The 18051-nt window shown below is 43.0% G+C and overlaps 1 protein-coding gene and 1 long non-coding RNA gene across 2 annotated transcripts in view; one reads left to right on the top strand and one right to left on the bottom strand.

Annotated features, from left to right (window-relative positions):
• LSG1 (large 60S subunit nuclear export GTPase 1) overlaps positions 1-12380 on the bottom strand; it is a 37770-nt gene extending 25390 nt beyond the window's left edge. Inside the window, exons 1-5 of the mRNA XM_019448789.2 lie at positions 12220-12380; positions 10276-10402; positions 3822-3942; positions 3559-3645; positions 2926-3012 (exon numbers count right to left, since the gene is read on the bottom strand). Coding sequence (XP_019304334.2) covers positions 2926-3012; positions 3559-3645; positions 3822-3942; positions 10276-10402; positions 12220-12318 — 521 coding nt within the window. The 5' untranslated portion in view covers positions 12319-12380. The remainder of the gene's footprint in view (positions 1-2925; positions 3013-3558; positions 3646-3821; positions 3943-10275; positions 10403-12219) is intronic.
• Positions 12381-12712: 332 nt separating this feature from the next.
• The window catches only part of LOC109266577 (uncharacterized), a 52195-nt gene continuing 46856 nt past the window's right edge, over positions 12713-18051 (top strand). The window contains exon 1 of the long non-coding RNA XR_002079771.2: positions 12713-12778. This is a non-coding gene — a long non-coding RNA (uncharacterized LOC109266577). The remainder of the gene's footprint in view (positions 12779-18051) is intronic.

Raw genomic sequence — 18051 nt, 5'->3', positions numbered from 1 at the left:
CTAAAATTGCAAGGTCCACAAACATTAGGTCTACCCAGCAAACACGGAGAAACAATAATGAGCTCAGAAACGCTAGGAAGAAAAGACAAACTTGAGACTACTTGCTTTGGGGATCTTGGGTGACTCAGTTGGTTAAGGGTCCAACTTTGGCTCAGGTGGATCTCATGGTTCATGGGCTTAAGCCCTGCGTCGGGCTCTGTGCCGACACCTCAGAGCCTGGAGCCTGTTTCAGATTCTGTGTCTCCCTCGCTCTCTGCCCCTCCCCCACTCACACTTGCTCTCAAAAATAAACTAAACATCAAAAAAAAAAAAAAAAAAAGGCCAGTTGCTTCATGTGCTGAATTAGCACATGCAAAGTGCTGTATACCAGAAAAGGCTCATGCAGCACAATAATGCCTTATCTTACTGGAATACGGTGTTCTGCCCTCAGTGCCCCAGCAGCTTCCTGCATTTCAATTACAGGGTATACATCGAATCTTTTCCAATAACGACTCTCAAAATTAAAGAGCCAGATGGCTTAGCTAGCCTATTACCAAACAGGAGACATCTGCTATGCAAAACACATCAATAAATATTTCCTGTTAAAAAATGTGGCAGTAGTCCCTTTATTAATATTTCTATGTGGGGCTCCTGGGTGGCTCAGTCGGTTAGGAGGCCGACTTCGGCTGAGGTCATGATCTTGCGGTCCGTTGAGTTCTAGCCCCGCGTCGGGCTCTGTGCTGACAGCTCAGAGCCTGGAGCCTGCTTCATGTTCTGTGTCTCCCTCTCTCTGACCCTCCCCTGTTCATGCTCTGTGTCTCCCTGTCTCAAAAATAAATAAACGTTAAAAAAAAAAAATTAAAAATAAATATTTCTATGTAATTCAGATCCACTTCCATGTGATCTAAACTATACTGAGCTAGAAATACACTCTCTCTTATAAACAGAAAAATACAACATAATAAAACTAACAGAACAATATTGTAAATCTATTGAAGCTACAGGCTCACTCTGGGGAAACCAGTAGCTTATTTAGGGACATAAAAAGTCTGTCAAATGTGGAAGAAGGAACACATATGGTTACCTCTGTTCCCTCTTAAAACCTACAAAAACGAAAGCAAACTCTGATGCTCGTTAGGATAAAGAGAAAGAAAGAACAGCAGCAACTGAGACATGGTAGCGCAATCAAGAAGCCTGTTCACGCCTCAGAGCCCTGAGGGAGCTCGGGACTAGAGGCATCAGATGAAGGCCTTGAGGCAAGGGTGAAGAATGGGACTGACATCAATCTGGTGAGGAGCTCTTAGGTCTTCTCTTCTGTTCCATTCAGTCTGGCAGTTACACCGCCTGATTCTCCTATTCCAATAGCAGATGGCTAGGGTTTCTTAATAGAGAAAATGAACCCAAGAGTCTCCAGAATTGGAACCTCAAGCAACAGGAGAAGATGGGAAAGAGATGCTATACTGAAAAAGGGTGGATTAAACAAGCCTACATACCCAATGGTGAACATGCCCACACACCTTGCATTATACTCCCACCTTTAGCGACGTTCTCAGTAGGAGAGAATTTTTATCTTTAAGAAACTGACTGGATCTAGGGAAAACACCCCTAGAGCCTAACATCTTGGGGTATTCCAACAAAATAAAACTGATCCCTGTTCAGTCCTATACAGTGAAGTCACCAGTTGGCAAATTCCATCCAAACAGGTGGTCTTGTCAATCCCCTTTGTAACGCTTCATTCTTAGATACAAACAGGCAATAAACATCGCTTGACATGTGAGAAAGGCCTCTTACATAAAAGTCAGAAACCAGAATAAATGGAAAAAAAAAAGGAACAGAGAGGAAAGACAGACAATATAATAAATAGAAAATCTAAAATAAAAAAAAACAGAAAAAACAATACTGTAAATGTGCAGATGGGAGTATTCCAAGGTGAGGTTTCATTACTTTAAAGCTTATTATTTCTCTTTGGAAATAATAAAACAGGCATTTCAGCAGTCCACATCTTCAACTGCTAATGAGACACTGAAGGAGAGATCCACTCTGCTCCAAAGAAGTTCCCAGAAGAATCATAGTGGGTCTTCCCAAACCTCACTGAAGCCTAACTGAATCAAAGGGGCCTGCACAGAGCCTGGGAACCAGCAGCAAGCTTCTACTTTTTTTCAGACTTAGAGATTTGCCTTGTTACTGTGACTTCCCCATATTCCAGCCCAATAGCCCTGTCTCTGCCCCTGAGGGAACAGGATGGGGAAGGCATGTAAATGACTTAAAAAAAAAAAAAATTGAGGTATAATCCACCTCTTACCTATAATTGAGGTAAAATTAACCCTTTCAAAGTATGCAATTCAGTGGTTTTTAGTATATACACAAAGTTGTGCAACCATCACCACTAATTCCAATTAAAATAAACCACTCCTTGATTCTGCCCAATCCTTATCAGCTGCTCCTTCCTCTGTAAGAACACAGCCCACTGCCTTTCTATCTGTAACACAGCAAGAATCATAAGCACTTTGGATTTACTGGGTATTGAATCATCTGACAAGACTGCACTTCATTCCTTTGTGTGCCCCTGATGCCCACTGCCCAACATATTTTCTCTTTGTGGTCAGACACCTACTCCTGTTCACACCCATAGTTTCCATATTTCCAATAGGATTCAACAGACATTTGCTGAAATAACTGTAGGTACTTTAGAACTCATCTTACAGAAAACATTTACCATTCCTACATGCTCTCAAAGTGTTCACTAAAAAAGAAAAAAAAAATCAGTATTTTAAAAGAAATACAGCATCTTATTTTCAGTTTTTATAATAATTATCAATAGCTTTTTGCATACTTTAAGCCCTGAGCACCCCGCCCCGTGAGCCTATGAGCATTTATCAACATCCAGATATGATTAATATAATACTACTAATGTCTTGGTTACACAAAAAGAAAATGGTAACTTACCTTCTCTCAATCACCCTCCACAGCTGGCGCCAAAAGTCCAAATTTCTTTCAAATGGAGTCAATAGTAACTTTTGTTCCTCTTCTAGCCTGGCTTTAGAATGAAAAGTTTATATCTTTGCCAGATTATAACTGATGGTTTCAAGTAGTATAAACACTCAAATTAATTGCATTAAAAAATAAGCTCACACACACACCCCCACACACGCACACAAATACTATCAAATTGTTTTTATATACTTTCTACTGAGTCAATATGAAAATCAAATTTGAAATTGTATACTTAATCTATTTAAGCCCTGGAAGTGTAGCACACAAAATGACATTTCTCCCACACACCTCTTTCTGGAGGAATGCTCAAGAGAGCGGTGATCAACTCCAGGATGACTAATGGTTACAGAAGGGTATGAAAAAGAGAGAAGGCCAGGAATGGAGCAGAGTAATCAATTTACCATCTCTGGGCAAAGATGCATGAGTACCCAGCAATGCTGGTTGCACAAAGAAACCACACTTATAAGAAGAAATCTACCATTTCCCTTCTAAAAGAATCAAGCCTTCAAAATGCAAATAGTGCAAACACACCAAAATGTCAGACTCAGAATTTCAAGACAAATCTTCCTATCTTCTAATACTCACCGGACAAGCTGACGTCTCCATTCTAGAAAGTTATCTTTCTCTGCCTGTTTGAGTTCTTCAGGACTAGTGTTTTTGTCCCACTTTGGCCTGAAACAATTACAGAGGGAAAAAACAATCCACGAGTTACCAAAATAAAACGGGATTTGGATTTAATAATGACAGCTGAGAAAAGGAAACAGGCAAAAAGAGAACACCAAATTAAAAATTTTATACTCAGGGGTCTTGTTATGCCTTATAATGTCCCACATTCTTGTTCAACTCACCTCCGTGGTACACTCAGGAATTGTTTGTTTTTTTCATGGAGTTTCTTAATTCTCTGGCTCTCCTCGAAAGACAGCAGTCCAGTTCTAGCCTCCGGATGCACAAACTTAATATTCAGCTTCTCTGTTTAGAGAAAAGAAAATACTGTTACTGAAGTGACAACATAGATAGTGAATACTGATCACTACCTGCAAAACTAAAAATACAGTACCTAAAACAGAATTTAAGCTTGATTTAAAAAAAAAAAAAATGTTTATTTTTGAGAGAGTGAGTGAGAGAGAGAGAGAGAGAGAGAGAGAGCGAGCATATGCAGGGGAGGGGCGGAGACACAGAATCTGAGGCAGGCTCCAGGCTCTGAGCTGCCAGCACAGAGCCTGACTCAAGGTCAGAGCCCACAAACCGTGAGATCATGACCTAAGCTGAAGTCGGACACTTAACTGACTGAACCACCCAGGTGCCCCTTTAAGCTTTCTTGATTTAGATGCCTCCAGCCTTGGATAAATAATTTCCAAAAAAGGAATGAAAGAAAAAATCTTGGGGCACCTGGGTGGCTCAGTCAGTTAAGCATCCGGCTCAGGTCAATCTCACGGTCTTGAAATTGAGCCCCACGTTGGGCATGGTACTAGGCGTGGAGCCTGCTTAAGATCCTTCCCCTCTCCCTCTGCCCGCCTCCTTTGTGTGTGTGCTTGCTTGCTTGATCTCTCTCAAAAATAAATAAATAAATAAATAAATAAATAAATAAATAAATAAAACAAAAAACAAAAAAACCTTTACTAAAGCTTTCAAAAGGTCAACCATCTTTTCAAGTACTAATTTTATAAAACTCCATATACTGAATGCATTTCAAGGAAGCAAACCGTAAGAGTGGGAAGGGATTACAAAGATTCAGCACAACCAATCTCATTTTACACACAGAGAATAATTAAAGACAATAAGAGTGGGTGGGGAAGCAAAGATTCAGCAAAAAGACTCACTCCAGTTAAAACCAGTCAACTACCACACAGCTACAATTTATGTAAGATATTTATGATGAATGCCCACAATTAATGCTGTATAACAACTGAAAGGAATAAATGTCAAGATCATGTATAAACTACGGAGAGCCCTGCTCTAGGGCCCTATCCCCCCAAGTTGCTCTCGGCCTCTCTATTTCACCACACATAGCCACCTAGTCTCCATGGGCAGAGGATTCCATTGAGAGAAGCCAGTTAAACTTCTTACCTAATTGCTAAGGGAAGGTCCTACTCAAACACAACAGAACACCTTTAGGAGTGTTCCTCTTGACCTTCAAGCAGAGTGCTACCTGCTACCTGTCAGACTAACAACACCATCTATGACCTTGGTCTGCACACTCCAGTAACATAGAGTACAGTCCACCCAACCGTTACTGTCATTCATGCCATCTTCAACCAAGTCAAAACACACACCCCTTTAGCCCCATATTTGGTAATTCTTTCTCCTTCCAATGGTGATCCCCCACCTGACGTTCCCACTTTGCTGTGTCTAACCTCTGTCCATGCCTCTACCCTCTTGATTCTTTCCTCTTTTCCCAGTCCCACATCCAGCTCAAAGCTTCATTTCCTTCCTTATTTGGCTAAAACCATATGGTACAACCACCCTCCAACTCAACATTAAAATTCCTTACTCTACTGCACCCGCTACCAAACCTCCTAACCTTAAAAAAGCCAAGTATCCCTTCTGATTTCAGTAGCAATGCTCTCAGGGTTGCTGCAAGTAACACAATACAGCCACTTGTCTCTGAACTGTTTTTACTTACAACACTTCTGACACCAAATGGGTGCATTTTTCCACACCAGCAACCAGCTCTCCAACTCTCTGACAACAACTCGATGTCCTACAATTCCATCATATTCTGACACTATCAAGAGTTAGTGTCACACTCTACAGGTTTAAAGGCTCAGTCCCACAAGACTGTTCCACTTCAGATGCCAAGTCTCTGAATGGGCTTTTATGGAGGTTTTATTGCACAGGTACAATTGATTAAATCACTGGTTACTGGTGTTTAGCCCAATCTCTAGCACCTCTTCTGAGGTCCTGAAAATTGCAACCCATAATCACAGGGTTGGTTCCTACTGCAGCCAGCCCTGCGCAGAACCTACCTAGGGACCCACTAGTTCCTCATTAGCATAAACTCAGGAAGTTAATAAATTGTAAGGGGATTATTATGAGTAACAAAAGACACTCCTCTCACCCCTGACTCAGGAAGTTACCAACAAGGGTTTTAGAAGCTCTTGTATCAGGAATCAGGGGGTGAAGACAAAATATATGTTACCACAACATCACGTTTTCTCCTTATTTGCTGAAAAAAAGGAGTGAGCACTACCTGTGCCATCTTTTAAAAGTAAAGAGTTCCCAAAGAACATTTAGCATTTGTCATTATTCTGCAATCCTCTGTTAGGTCAGGAACTCACATGAAAATGTACTTAAAAATCACTGATCATCAACCAATCCAAAAACATACACGTGCGTGCACACACACACACACACGTAAATTTAGCATGCAATCTGCAGGGTTCACACACAGGTGAAATATGTAGTTTCCTGGTTAAGAATCCCTATCCCTGTGTGTCCAGCAGTGTCTGCAGGCTACAGAGAATTGAAACAAAATTCTATCACCTCCACATTCATTATTAAGGGAAAGGAAGAAAAAGTATAAAATAAATTATTTTTTTATTGTAGAGAGAGAGAGAGAATGTAAGCAGGGGAGAGGCCCAGAGGGAGAGAGAGAAAAATGTACGAAATAAATTTTAATGAGAAATTTTAATGGAATTTGAAAGGTTTATGGAGGCTCACTATGTAGGCACACTTGATTAAATCACTGGCCTTTATGATTGGCTTCATCTCCAGTCCCTCTCCCCTCCCCCAAAGGTGAGCCCCATGTCGGGCTCTGTGCTGACAGCTCAGAGCCTGCAGCCTGCTTCAGATTCTGTGTCTGTCTCTCTGCCCCTCCCCTGCTTGCTCTCAAAAATAAAACAATAAAAAAAAAAATTAAAAATTTTAATTACACAATACATAAACTTTCCTTGTAAAAACATTCAAAAATAAAGTAAGGCAAACATTCTCTATAGCCAACTCCCAACCTTCTGCCCACCCCTACAAACTTGGTTCCCTCCCTTGAGATTATCCATTACATGGGTGGGCGTCCAAGTTGTTTCCTAATACACACATACACATACAGATTGGTCATATTATTTTCTTAATGTAAATGGTACCACACTATATGCACTATTCCACAACTTCATCTTTTTTTTTTTTTTTTTTTTTTTTTTGAGAGGGAGAGGGAGAGACAGAGCTCACGCAAGCAGGGGAGTGGCAGAGAGAGAATCCCAAGCAGGCTTTGCACCATCAGCAAAGTGCTCGACGCAGGGCTCGAACTCATGAACTACGAGATCATGACCTGAGTCAAAATCAAGAGTCAGGACGCTTAACTGACTGAGCCACCCAGGTGCCCCAACTTGGGTCTTTTAGTGTAACAGGTCATGGAGATCCTTCACTTTAGTATCCAGAAACTTACCTCATTCTTTTTAACTGCCACAGAGTATTTCAGTGTGTTTATACCACAGTTTAGCCATTTTCCCACCTATTGAACATTTAGGTTGTTTCCAAGTGTTCATTGCTAAAATACAGCATCATCTGGGAACTTTTGAGAAATGCAAATTCTCAGGCTCAACTCACACCTACTGAATCTCCAGAGGAGGGGCCCAGGAATCTGTTTCCTAGGTAACTGTGATGCTCACTAAAATTTGAGAACCACTGCTCTAGGACAAGTATTGAAAAGTGGAAACACCAGGTCATGAAATATGTACTTTAAATTTTTGATCCTGTCAAACCAAATGTATATTCAACCTCTCTCTGCTCACTCTCACCCTATAACCTATGCATAGGTTTATTAACCTTGATAACTTTTACACACACACACACACACAACCTCTCTGCCATAGTCAAGTATCTCAAAAGAATACAACACGCTCATTAACTCGATTTCTTTATCCTTTTTTTTTTCAGTTTTTAAAATGTTTTTATTTTATTTTTGAGAGTGAGAGAGACAGAGCATGAATGGGGGAGGGGCAGAGAGAGAGGGAGACAGACAGAAACCGAAGCAGGCTCCAGGTTGTCAGCACAGAGTCTGATGTGGGACTTGAACTCACAGGCCATGAGATCATGACCTGAGCCAAAACTGGATGCTCAACTGACTGAGCCACCCAGGTGCCCCACCCACCTCCCTCTTTTTCTACTCCTTTTTCTCTCTCCTCCAATGATGGCTCTACCTCTCCTCACTCTTCTTCACTCACTCCACTCCCTTCCACAAAGTCTGGTTTATTACATCTCCCTAGTAATCTTGTTCCAATTTTTTGTGCCATTTTTCTACTACTATTTCTGTCTGGCCTGCTTTTCTTGCTGGACAGTCATTCCTCTTCAAAATCTATCAGTGACCTTTCAAAACAATGAAATCTAGAATCATGTTTCATACCTGCTTAAGCCTCTAGAAAGACTCCTTTAAAAGCCCTACTTTTCAATATTTTTAATATTTAAAGCCTTTGCTGGGGCGCCTGGGTCAGTTAAGTGTCTGACTCCTGATTTCAGCTCAGGTCATGATCTCCCGATTCGTTGAGTTAGAACCCTGCATCGGGCTCTCTGTTGACAGTGCAGAGCCCGCTTGGGATTTTCTCTCCTTTTCCCCCACTTGCTCTCTCAAGATAAATACACATTAAAAAATAAAATAAAATAAAACCCTTGCCCACCTCCCTTGTGTTTGCTCATCACATCCTGTGTCTGTGTACTTCAAGCACCTGCAAGGCCAACTTCTAGCCATTTTCTGAACAAAGTAAGCTGCTGCTCACATCTTAGCTGGAGTCCTCTGCCTGCTCACGTATACTGTCCTGTGTCATCTCACCTGTGTCACCCTTTGAGACTCAGCCCAAGCATAGAGCTTTTCTTGAGTGGCCCCAGTCCTCTTTCAGACAGAATGAATACTAACTACATCTTTTGTGATCCCATTGTTTTTTACCGACTTCTTTCATAGCACCTAAAACAAAAGTTGGCAGAAATAAAATCATCGTATTCAACATTGTACTCTCAGTAGCCAAGACAATCCCTGATAGTAGCTGAAGCCCAATAAAAGCATCTAAACAAATCAATGAATTTGCTAAACAACACAATAACACTTATCATAATGAAAGAGCAATAGAAATAGTTTATAATGCTACCTCTCTGTGCTTAGAAGACAGATACCAAAAAAAAAAAAAAAAAAAAAAAGGACAGCAGTGACTAAAACAGATTACGTGCATGGATAATTCACAACCCTGTGTCAACAAGTACTTTAAAACACAATTCAAACTGCCTAAGTAACAGCACCAGGCCCAGGATTTTGCTTCTAACTATGGTATCAGAAAACATTTTCTGGGGGTGCCTGGGTAGCTATCGGTTAAGCATCTGACTTGGGCTCAGGTCATTATCTCGTGGTTTGTGGGTTCGAGTCAGGCTTTGTACTGACAGCTCAGAGCCTGGAGCCTGCCTGGGATCTGCCCCTCTCCCACTCACTCTTGGTCTCTCAAAAACGAATAAACATTAAAAAAAACCCTCGTTCTTTGACTCTCCCCTGCTTGCACTCTGCCTCTCTCTCTCTCTCTCTCAAAAATAACCAAACTTTAAAAAAAAAAAAAACATTTTCTGGAAAGTGCTGGTATTGTCCACCATGTTGACTGGTCTTTATCCCACAAGAGATTGAGTTTTTTGATATAATGAGGTACATAATCTGAAGGTGTTTTTAGACTTAATTTTATTTTATTTTTTATTATTTATTTATTTTTTAATGTTTATTTATTTTTGAGACAGAGAGAGACAGAGCATTAACGGGGGAGGGTCAGAGAGAGGGAGACACAGAATCTGAAACAGGCTCCAGGCTCTGAGCTGTCAGCACAGAGCCCAATGCGGGGCTTGAACTCATGGACCGCGAGATCATGACCTGAGCCAAAGTCGGTTGTTCAACCTACTGAGGCACCCAGGTGCCCCTAGACTTAATTTTAAAACTGTGGCACATTCTGAACCTCACAGCTTGATTCTACTTGAGTAGACATTCCCACGTTCTTCTGGGATATGGGACTCTGCTTAAAGACAGCTCATTTATGAGTTTATTTTATTTTTAAAGGTTTATTCAAGAGGTGGGGGGCAGGGAGGGAGAACCAGTAGGGGAGGGGCAGAGAGATGGAGACAGAAGAGCTATTAGCACAGAGCCCGAAGCAGGGCTTGAACTCACAAACCATGAGATCATGGCCTGAGCCAAAGTCGGACACTTAATCGACTGAGCCACCCAGGCGTCCCTGTTTATGAGTTTACTAGGGTCCACAGAACACTTCCAAGCAGACATATTTGTACCTAGTCAGCAAAGATGGAAAGGTGACCAGTGTCCCATGTACTCAGAAATAAGCCACTTACCAGCTACGAACTCTGTCCCTGCAAGTTCTGCAGTTGCAAGGAAGTCATCGAGGGAACTCTGTTCAGTTACTGACTGAAGATTAAGACGACCCCAATCGTAGCCATCATTGAGCTCACTTGTGTGCAACTATGAATAAAACACAGGGTAAATAAGACAGCTGCTCTCTTCTGCCTCTGACGTTTGAAGAAACTTTACACTCCCAAGGAACTATTCTGTGGTCTTAAGAGTGGTGTCAGGCCCTTTAGAGTCAATATTAATACTGGCTAACACTTAAAAGAGCATCTGTTTACCTCTTAACAGGCACTTTCCATTCAAAACCTTTCCATTTTCAAAACCTTTTGAAATAAATTTTATTAACTCTATTTTACTGATGAGGAAACAGTCTTGAATAAATAAAAATAACTTGCCCAGAGTTGCTGCTAATAAGTGGTAGAGGTAGGATTTGAATCCAGACTGTCTGATCCTGGCAGATGTCGTAGAAAATTTCTGATGGAGACCCACAGTAAAAAATACATGTTTAGGGGTGCCTGGGTGGCTCAGCTGGTTAAGCGTCCGACTTTGGCTCAGGTCATGATCTAGCAGTTTGTGAATTCGAGCTCCATGTCGGGCTCTGTCTGTGCTGACAGCTCAGAGCCTGGAGCCTGCTTCTGATTCTGTGTCTCCCTCTCTCTCTGCCCCTCCCCTGCTCATGCTCTGTCTCTCTTTCTCTCTCTCAAAAATACACAAACATTAAACAAAAAATTTTTTTTTAACATGTTACAAAGTCCTCCAAATGCTGTGATCCGCAGAGTGATACAATTCTGTGCCATTCAGTAGGGCAAAATAGAAACGACAGAATCCTGAAGCAGAGTTACCTCATCACATGTAATACACTGATATTTTGAATTCTATCCTGTTGGGTTAAAAAACCAGTAGATGGGACTTACATAACTAATTTCCAGGAGCAATACAGAGTTTGATAAACACTATTCTAGCCACATGCTCAGCACAGGTACAAATAAATTGCAAAGTTGAAGGTTAAAAGATTAGGTGGTCTAAGGCCACAGGCCAGCAAAAAAAAAAAAAAAGAAAAAGAAAAAATCAGAGTAAGGATTAGAATCCAGTTTAGAATTCATATTCAATCTTCTTACCACTTCCTAAAGGATATACAACAAATTCCTTCAAAATCAATTAAAAGTTATCAGTAATCTACGGAGTAACTTGGACCTGCTGACTGTTGCAGAGCCCTGTATGCGTTTACTCTGCCCAGGGAACGGATGGGAATCGGAGGGTGTGAGGGTGGCTCGCAGGGAGTTAGCACTAGGGATATTTTTTATTTTAGCGTAGGTTCTTACGGAAAACCAAGTGAATCTCAAATACCTGGGAGTATGAGTTGACCAAACAAGTCAAATTACCTCATCCATTTTTCAAGGATCTTAAAATTATGTTCATCCCCAGGCCCTGGGAAATGTTAGGCCAGCTCGCCACATTTTGGAGATTCATCTTCCAAAGCGAAACCCTTAGGGAATAATAAGGATGTAGCAAGCATCTGCGTTATTTTGTTATTTCTGGTGGCAAGCAGCCGCTCCTGGGGTTGTTGCATTCTTTGAACAACACCAAAATTAGTAGCTTTTCTGTCTTTCCTACTCAGAAACTCTCAACGTCCCTGGCATTCGAGATCCTTCCAAGTTCTCACAATAGCTTCACCATCACACTAGCCCTCCCTTCAAGCCTCTACCTCTGCGCCTTGCTAGAACGACTGCTTATCGTTCTGACAGTAACTTCCACCAACTCATCTTTCACACTTGATCTTAGCCAAAAGGCCGAGAAGCGATGCACCAACTCATCTTTCAAAACCCTACTTCGGCGTCACTTTCCCTAGAAAATGTTCCTGTGACCTCTGACCCCAGGCGGATCTCCTGACTAGAAAGAAAGGCTTAGAGAGAGGAAAAGCTCTGTGTTACCCAGGAATCGGCGTGACGGTGGTTACGGCTCCGCTGAGTCTTCTGGCGGATAAGGGCCCGGCCGAGAGTCCCGGCATCGGGCGCTCTTCTGCGGCCCATGGTGGCACAGCACTCGCGCCAGGACTCTCCGCCCGGCACGCGCGTTTTCCGGTATTCAAGAGCTCGACCCCCGGAAGTGACGTAAAGCGAGCCCAAGTGGTGGAGGCCCGAGTTGAAGAGAAAACGGAATAACTTGCTCCAAACTGCCCTTTGTACATCTCGCGTTGCCACTATTATAAAATATAAATGTGAAAATGGCCTTATAATTGAATTTCTATGACTATATCTGCGAATATCTCAAATTTGGATAAAATGTTTGAATTAAAAGAATGGTACTTTCCAGATTCGTGCGTTGATCTTTAGCGTCCGGCGAGGAACTAGGAGACCTGAAAAAATGGCCGCTCGTATTCTGGGTCCTAACTCCGCCTCCCAGCTGTTTTTTGTCATTGAAGAGGCGGAGACTTACAGCCGCGCGAAGAGGCGCTGTTTCCTGGCGCTGGTTTTCGGCCTGCGTCTGGAGGTATGGTCTGACACCTTCAAGTCCGGAATCTAAGTAGTTTTTGTTTACTTAGTCTTTCCTAGCTGCGAACTGGGGAGAAAAGTCCTTGCCTCGATGGGAGTTCGGAATGGAAGGATGACTGTTTCCAGAATTTGGCAAGGTTGCATGGAGAGCCCACAGGATCTGACTTTAATGAGTTAAAAAAAAAAAAGGTTCCACTTAGAATTGCATTAAAATTTCCTATAATTAAAGTGAAAACAGTGCCGGCTCCACTCTTTGCGGCCTGGGCTTTTGATCCTCACTTCATCGTTAATTTCCCAAAGCTGGGAATGTAGAATGCTGGGTTAGAGTTGTGTGGGCGCTGGGCGTTTTACCTGCATTTAATTAATTGTGAGAACCACCTCAGTGTTACCATGCTCAGAGAGGAAGCAGCTTGCTCAAGTCATAGGTGGAATTTATATGGTGTCAGGAGCCAAACCCACATGTCATCAACTACCTTATATGTTCTTGGGGAGAGGGAAGAATGAGGGTTGTGAGAGGGCATTGTGAGAAGAACCCAGTGCTTCTCAAACTTGAACATACCTGTGGATCCTCCCAGGAATCTTGTTAGCAAGCAGTTCTAATTAATAAGGTCTGGGACTGGGCCCAGTACTCTGTACTTCTAACAAGCTTAGGGGTGGCACTGATGCTAACGTTCTGGTCCATTGGCCACACCTTGAGTACCAAGAGAAGTCCACTCCCTTCCTGTTCACATGAAGGCGCTGAACCGTCTAAAAAGTCAATCACAGCAAGTTAGGGGCATGCAAAGCTGGGACCATACTGCCCACCCATCTTTGGATTCCCAGCCCACGTGTGCTACACCTCACTGCTGACCCATACTGAATTGAAGTGAACTTTGGGAAACAACCAAAGGATCGCTGAAAAGCCATGTAGTAGTTGACTTCAGGAAGTCAGTGCCCACAGATCAGTGAATGAATGCATCAGAACATGGTTTCTCCCATTTCCTAGCGTAGAAACGGTATATCTTTAAAGAACTTGAACATAATCTCTAGAAGTAAGTTATGGGAAAGATCCATGGAGGAGAATTAGCAGACAGTTCCTGGAATTCTCTTGAAGCTGAGTGGTGAAAGATAAAACTAACTCATAAAGCAGGATTACATGGATTTTACATTCTTTTTTTAAAAATTTTTTTAATGTTTATTTATTTTTAAGAGAGAGGCAGAGGGTGAGTGGAGGAGGGGCAGAGAGAGAGGGAGACACAGAATCTGAAGCAGGCTCCAGGGTCCAAGCTGTCAGCATGGAGCCCGACGCGGGGCTCAAATCCATGGACCACGAGATCATGACCTGAACTGAAGTCAGACACTTAACCAACTGAGCCACCCAGGCGCCCTGGATTTTACATTCTAATAACAACAGTAGATGATATGAAGAAACCTGCCATCTCATTACTAGAACTCAATCAGGAACTTGGGATTTCTCCCTTGTCTCCTTTTCCAGATTTTGTCATCTCCAGAGATTCAGTGAAAGCAAACACTTTGGGTTCCTGTTGTCGTTCTTCTCATGTTCTTCTCCAAAATACCTTAACCAAGTAAAGTGATCATTTAATCAAGACTAGTAGAGAGTCAGACACTGGCATTGTAAGATTATCATAGCAGCAGCTATCCTTGGCTGACAAATAAGTAAGGCATACATAATTCTAATATTTCCCTCAAGACATTTCTCAAATCTACCACTGAAAAAGAATGACCCGAGCCTCAGTTTTCTTACGTGTTTAATGGGGATAATAATAATTCCAGTCCTGCAGAGGCAGCAAATGAGATACTGCTGAAAGATCATTGCCTGGTAGTTTGTGGGGTACCACTTTTCACAGCTGAGCAGGTAATAGGTAATAAAGCTGAGCAGGTAATAACCACCCCCCCCCCCCAACAACTGGATGATGCAGGTAATAGTCCACATGTATAATTGACCCATGTTGTGGGATTATGAGGCCAGTTCATTGAGAAGAAGGAGGAGGAAGGGGATTGAGGGTGCTGATGAGATAAGAGTACGGGGTCCAGACTTGGAGGAACAAAGTGAGATCAAGTGGAGAGTGATGATAGTGGTGGTGGAGGGTGGGGCAAGGCGCTGGCTGCAAACCAAGGGAGGGGTGTTGCAAAGATGAATCAGCCCAGGTCTCTGCCGGCCAACTGTAGAAGCCGTTCCTCCCACACACACCAGGGAACCACACGACCCAGCCAAACTCCTCTCATCACTCTGTCACGACAGTGGAAATGCTCATCCACCAGGCCTGTGCCTGAAAACTGGTCAGATTCTCCTGATTCCCCGCATAGCTGAGCTCTTCTGTTGAAGCCAAGATTCTCTGGACAGCTGACCTCTGGAGGAGGTTGCATTGATTTTGATTCATAGCCAGCTTCCAAATAGCAACAGAGAGCGTTCCTCGTTGACGGTGTTGCGTAACACTTGATTTACTGTGGCTAAACAATGTAGTCGCGAGCCCTGAAACCCACACCCAAGGAACAAATTTTGGAGTGACTCTCCACTCTCCATCTCTGCACTGTTGTGCCTCTGGGTGTTACATCTGTCTGGGGAGGGAGAAGGGAGAGTGGGTGGGTTTCTGGTTTTAATTTTCACCCCTTGGCCAAAAACGTGTCAGTGGCAGAAACCCTGTTCCAAGGCAGGCTTGCTGCCCTGCTTCTCCCTCTCGCCCATTCTCTACAGCACCTCATTCCAGAAGGGCATGAAGGCGGTTTGCATGAGGCTGAGAGTTGTGAAAATAGAAGCCTGGCGGTCTCCACAGCCACTGACTCAGTAAGGAAAACTCCCTCCGGTTGTCTGCCATTCTCGATTTATCTCCATTGAAAATGGGTGGATTCTTACACATGAGTGAGTTTCAATAATCTAGCAGCCTTTTATTTGTGGTCATTATCAGTGATTAACTTAAATCACTTCAGTCAAACATTGATTGCCTGCTTGTGCAAGTCATTCCACGCGGAATGAAAAGTATAAAAGACCTTTTGCTTTGGTGATAAATACTGCAAGATTCTACTATATTTGAACCTGTGAATTTTCTACCAAACTGTTTTATGCAGGATATCCAGGGTCTTTTACTCACAGATGACTTTGTAATTATTTTGTTTCCTCACAACAGTCAAGTGAGAAAGGGAACTTTTATTTTTCTGAACTTTCAGTTGTAGAAATTGAGACCCAATAAATTGAAGCAAAGAGCAAAGTGACTCACTCCTCAACATAGGAGAGTAGAAATAGAATTAATAATAGCCAACTCTAAAATCTGCAGATAGAAAGTGCCACGTTTTCCCCATTCATTCATTCATTCATTCATTCATCATGAGGCTCTGGGGAGTCAGCACTGGACAAACACCCTGCCCCCATGAGCTTACATTTTGGTGGTTATCAGACTGCAGAGGGATTCATCCAAAGTTAAGTTGCTCAGGTCAATGGTGGAGCCATGAACCACACCACCAGTTAGACCCTACTCTACCAGGATGGCCTTCTGACCACTGGGATTTTACTTTTGTTTCTAAATGTGACCGCTCCCCTTAAATCACTTGATAAGTACACTAAGAAGTGCTGGCATGTCCACTCGGATGGTGAGGGAATGAGAAAAAGGTGAAGGAAGTGTTACTAGCCTCAGGAAAGGGGCCTCCAAGACTGTGGGGGGGCCATTTCTGTTTATGCGAAGGACTGTCATCGGGAAGGGAGAGAAGATGGCTCTGAGTAGACACAAGGCGAGCAGAACTAGAACAAATGGGTAGAAAATACAAAGTTGCAAATTTAGTTTCAATTTGTTTGAACTTTCTGACAATCGGGGTGATTCAAAGATGGAGTGGACAGCTTTATAAGGCAGTGAGCTCTCTGCTACCAAGGGTATTCGAGCACAGGATGGATAACCAAGTGCCAGGATGTTCTAAAGCAGGTTCATGCTTCAAAATGGGGGTTGGAATAGATGACTACTAAGGTGCTTAACAGAGTTCTTACCCTGAGAGTTTCCCTTCCCCTTCACACTACTCTATGTCACCCTGGTATTTGAAATAACAGGGCAACAGCGATGGCCTCAGAAATTGACTGGGTGGCTCAGTCAATTAAGCATCTGACTTGATTTCGGCTCAGGTCATGGTTTGTGAGTTTGAGCCCTGTGTCGGGCTCTGTGCTAAAGGCATGGAACCTGCTTGGGATTCTCTCTCTCCCTCTCTCTTTCTGCTCCATCCCCATTCTCTCTCTCACACACACACAAAAAAATGAATACATAAACTTAAAAAAAAAAAAAAAAGGGTGCCTAGACTGGCAGTAGCGGGGCAGTGCCTTCACCACGTAGCTCTGAGAAAAGACTCTGTCCTGCCCTCCTTGTCACGTGAGTGTGAGGGTACTGTGAACCATCAACTAGCAAATTCAGCCATCGTCCGTCAGTTACAAATGCTATTATCACAATGGAAAGTGTTAGGGTCCTAGGTTTCTGTTTTTAAGCTAACCATGCAGGGGTTACCGATTTCTCCTCCCTCCAACTTCAGAGGGGACAAACCCATCTGGTTCCTGTCTCTGGTGGTACTGGTGAGAAAGGCTCAAGGTTTCCCTTCTTTTGACTTCTTTCTCTTGCCTTTGCTTTTCTGCCTGGGTTTTGTCTGGGTGGCGAACATCATAAGCACGCAGTCCATGAAAGGAGGGGCTTCAAGGCAAGCGTGTGCCACAGGGACCTCCAGAGTTCAGAGAAATCTACTTGTCTACTGTTTCTCTCTCACTCCTGAAATGCCCTGCCATGGCCTCTGTTTTCAGTTGAATGGTGTGTCTCAAAAAGATAGATTACAGGGGCGCCTGGGTGGCTCAGTCGGTTAAGCGGCCGACTTGGGCTCAGGTCACGATCTCACGGTCCGTGAGTTTGAGCCCTGCGTTGGGCTCTGTGCTGACCGCTCAGAGCCTGGAGCCTGTTTCGGATTCTGTGTCTCCCTCTCTCTCTGCCCCTCCCCTGTTCACGCTCTGTCTCTCTCTGTCTCAAAAATAAACGTTAAGAAAAAATTAAAAAAAAAAAAAAAGATAGATTACAGTCCTAACCCTAGATACCTGTGGATGTGGCCTTATTTGGAAATAGGGTCTTTACGGATGTAATTAAGTGGAGATGAGGTCATACTGAATTAGGGTGCATCCTAATGCAGTAACATGTGTTTTTATAAGAAGATACAAATTTGGGCACATAGAGAGAAAACACAGAGGGAGGGCGCCATATGAGACGGAGGCAGAGATTCTGTAAGTGAAGGAACGCACGGATTGCGGCTGCCTGAAGC

This window comes from Panthera pardus, unplaced genomic scaffold (assembly GCF_024362965.1).
Source record: "Panthera pardus isolate Hobbes unplaced genomic scaffold, ASM2436296v1 HiC_scaffold_16, whole genome shotgun sequence".
In the NCBI taxonomy this organism is placed as follows: domain Eukaryota; kingdom Metazoa; phylum Chordata; class Mammalia; order Carnivora; family Felidae; genus Panthera; species Panthera pardus.
Note: the sequence above shows the minus strand (reverse complement) of the source record. Positions and strands in the feature narration are given on the sequence as shown.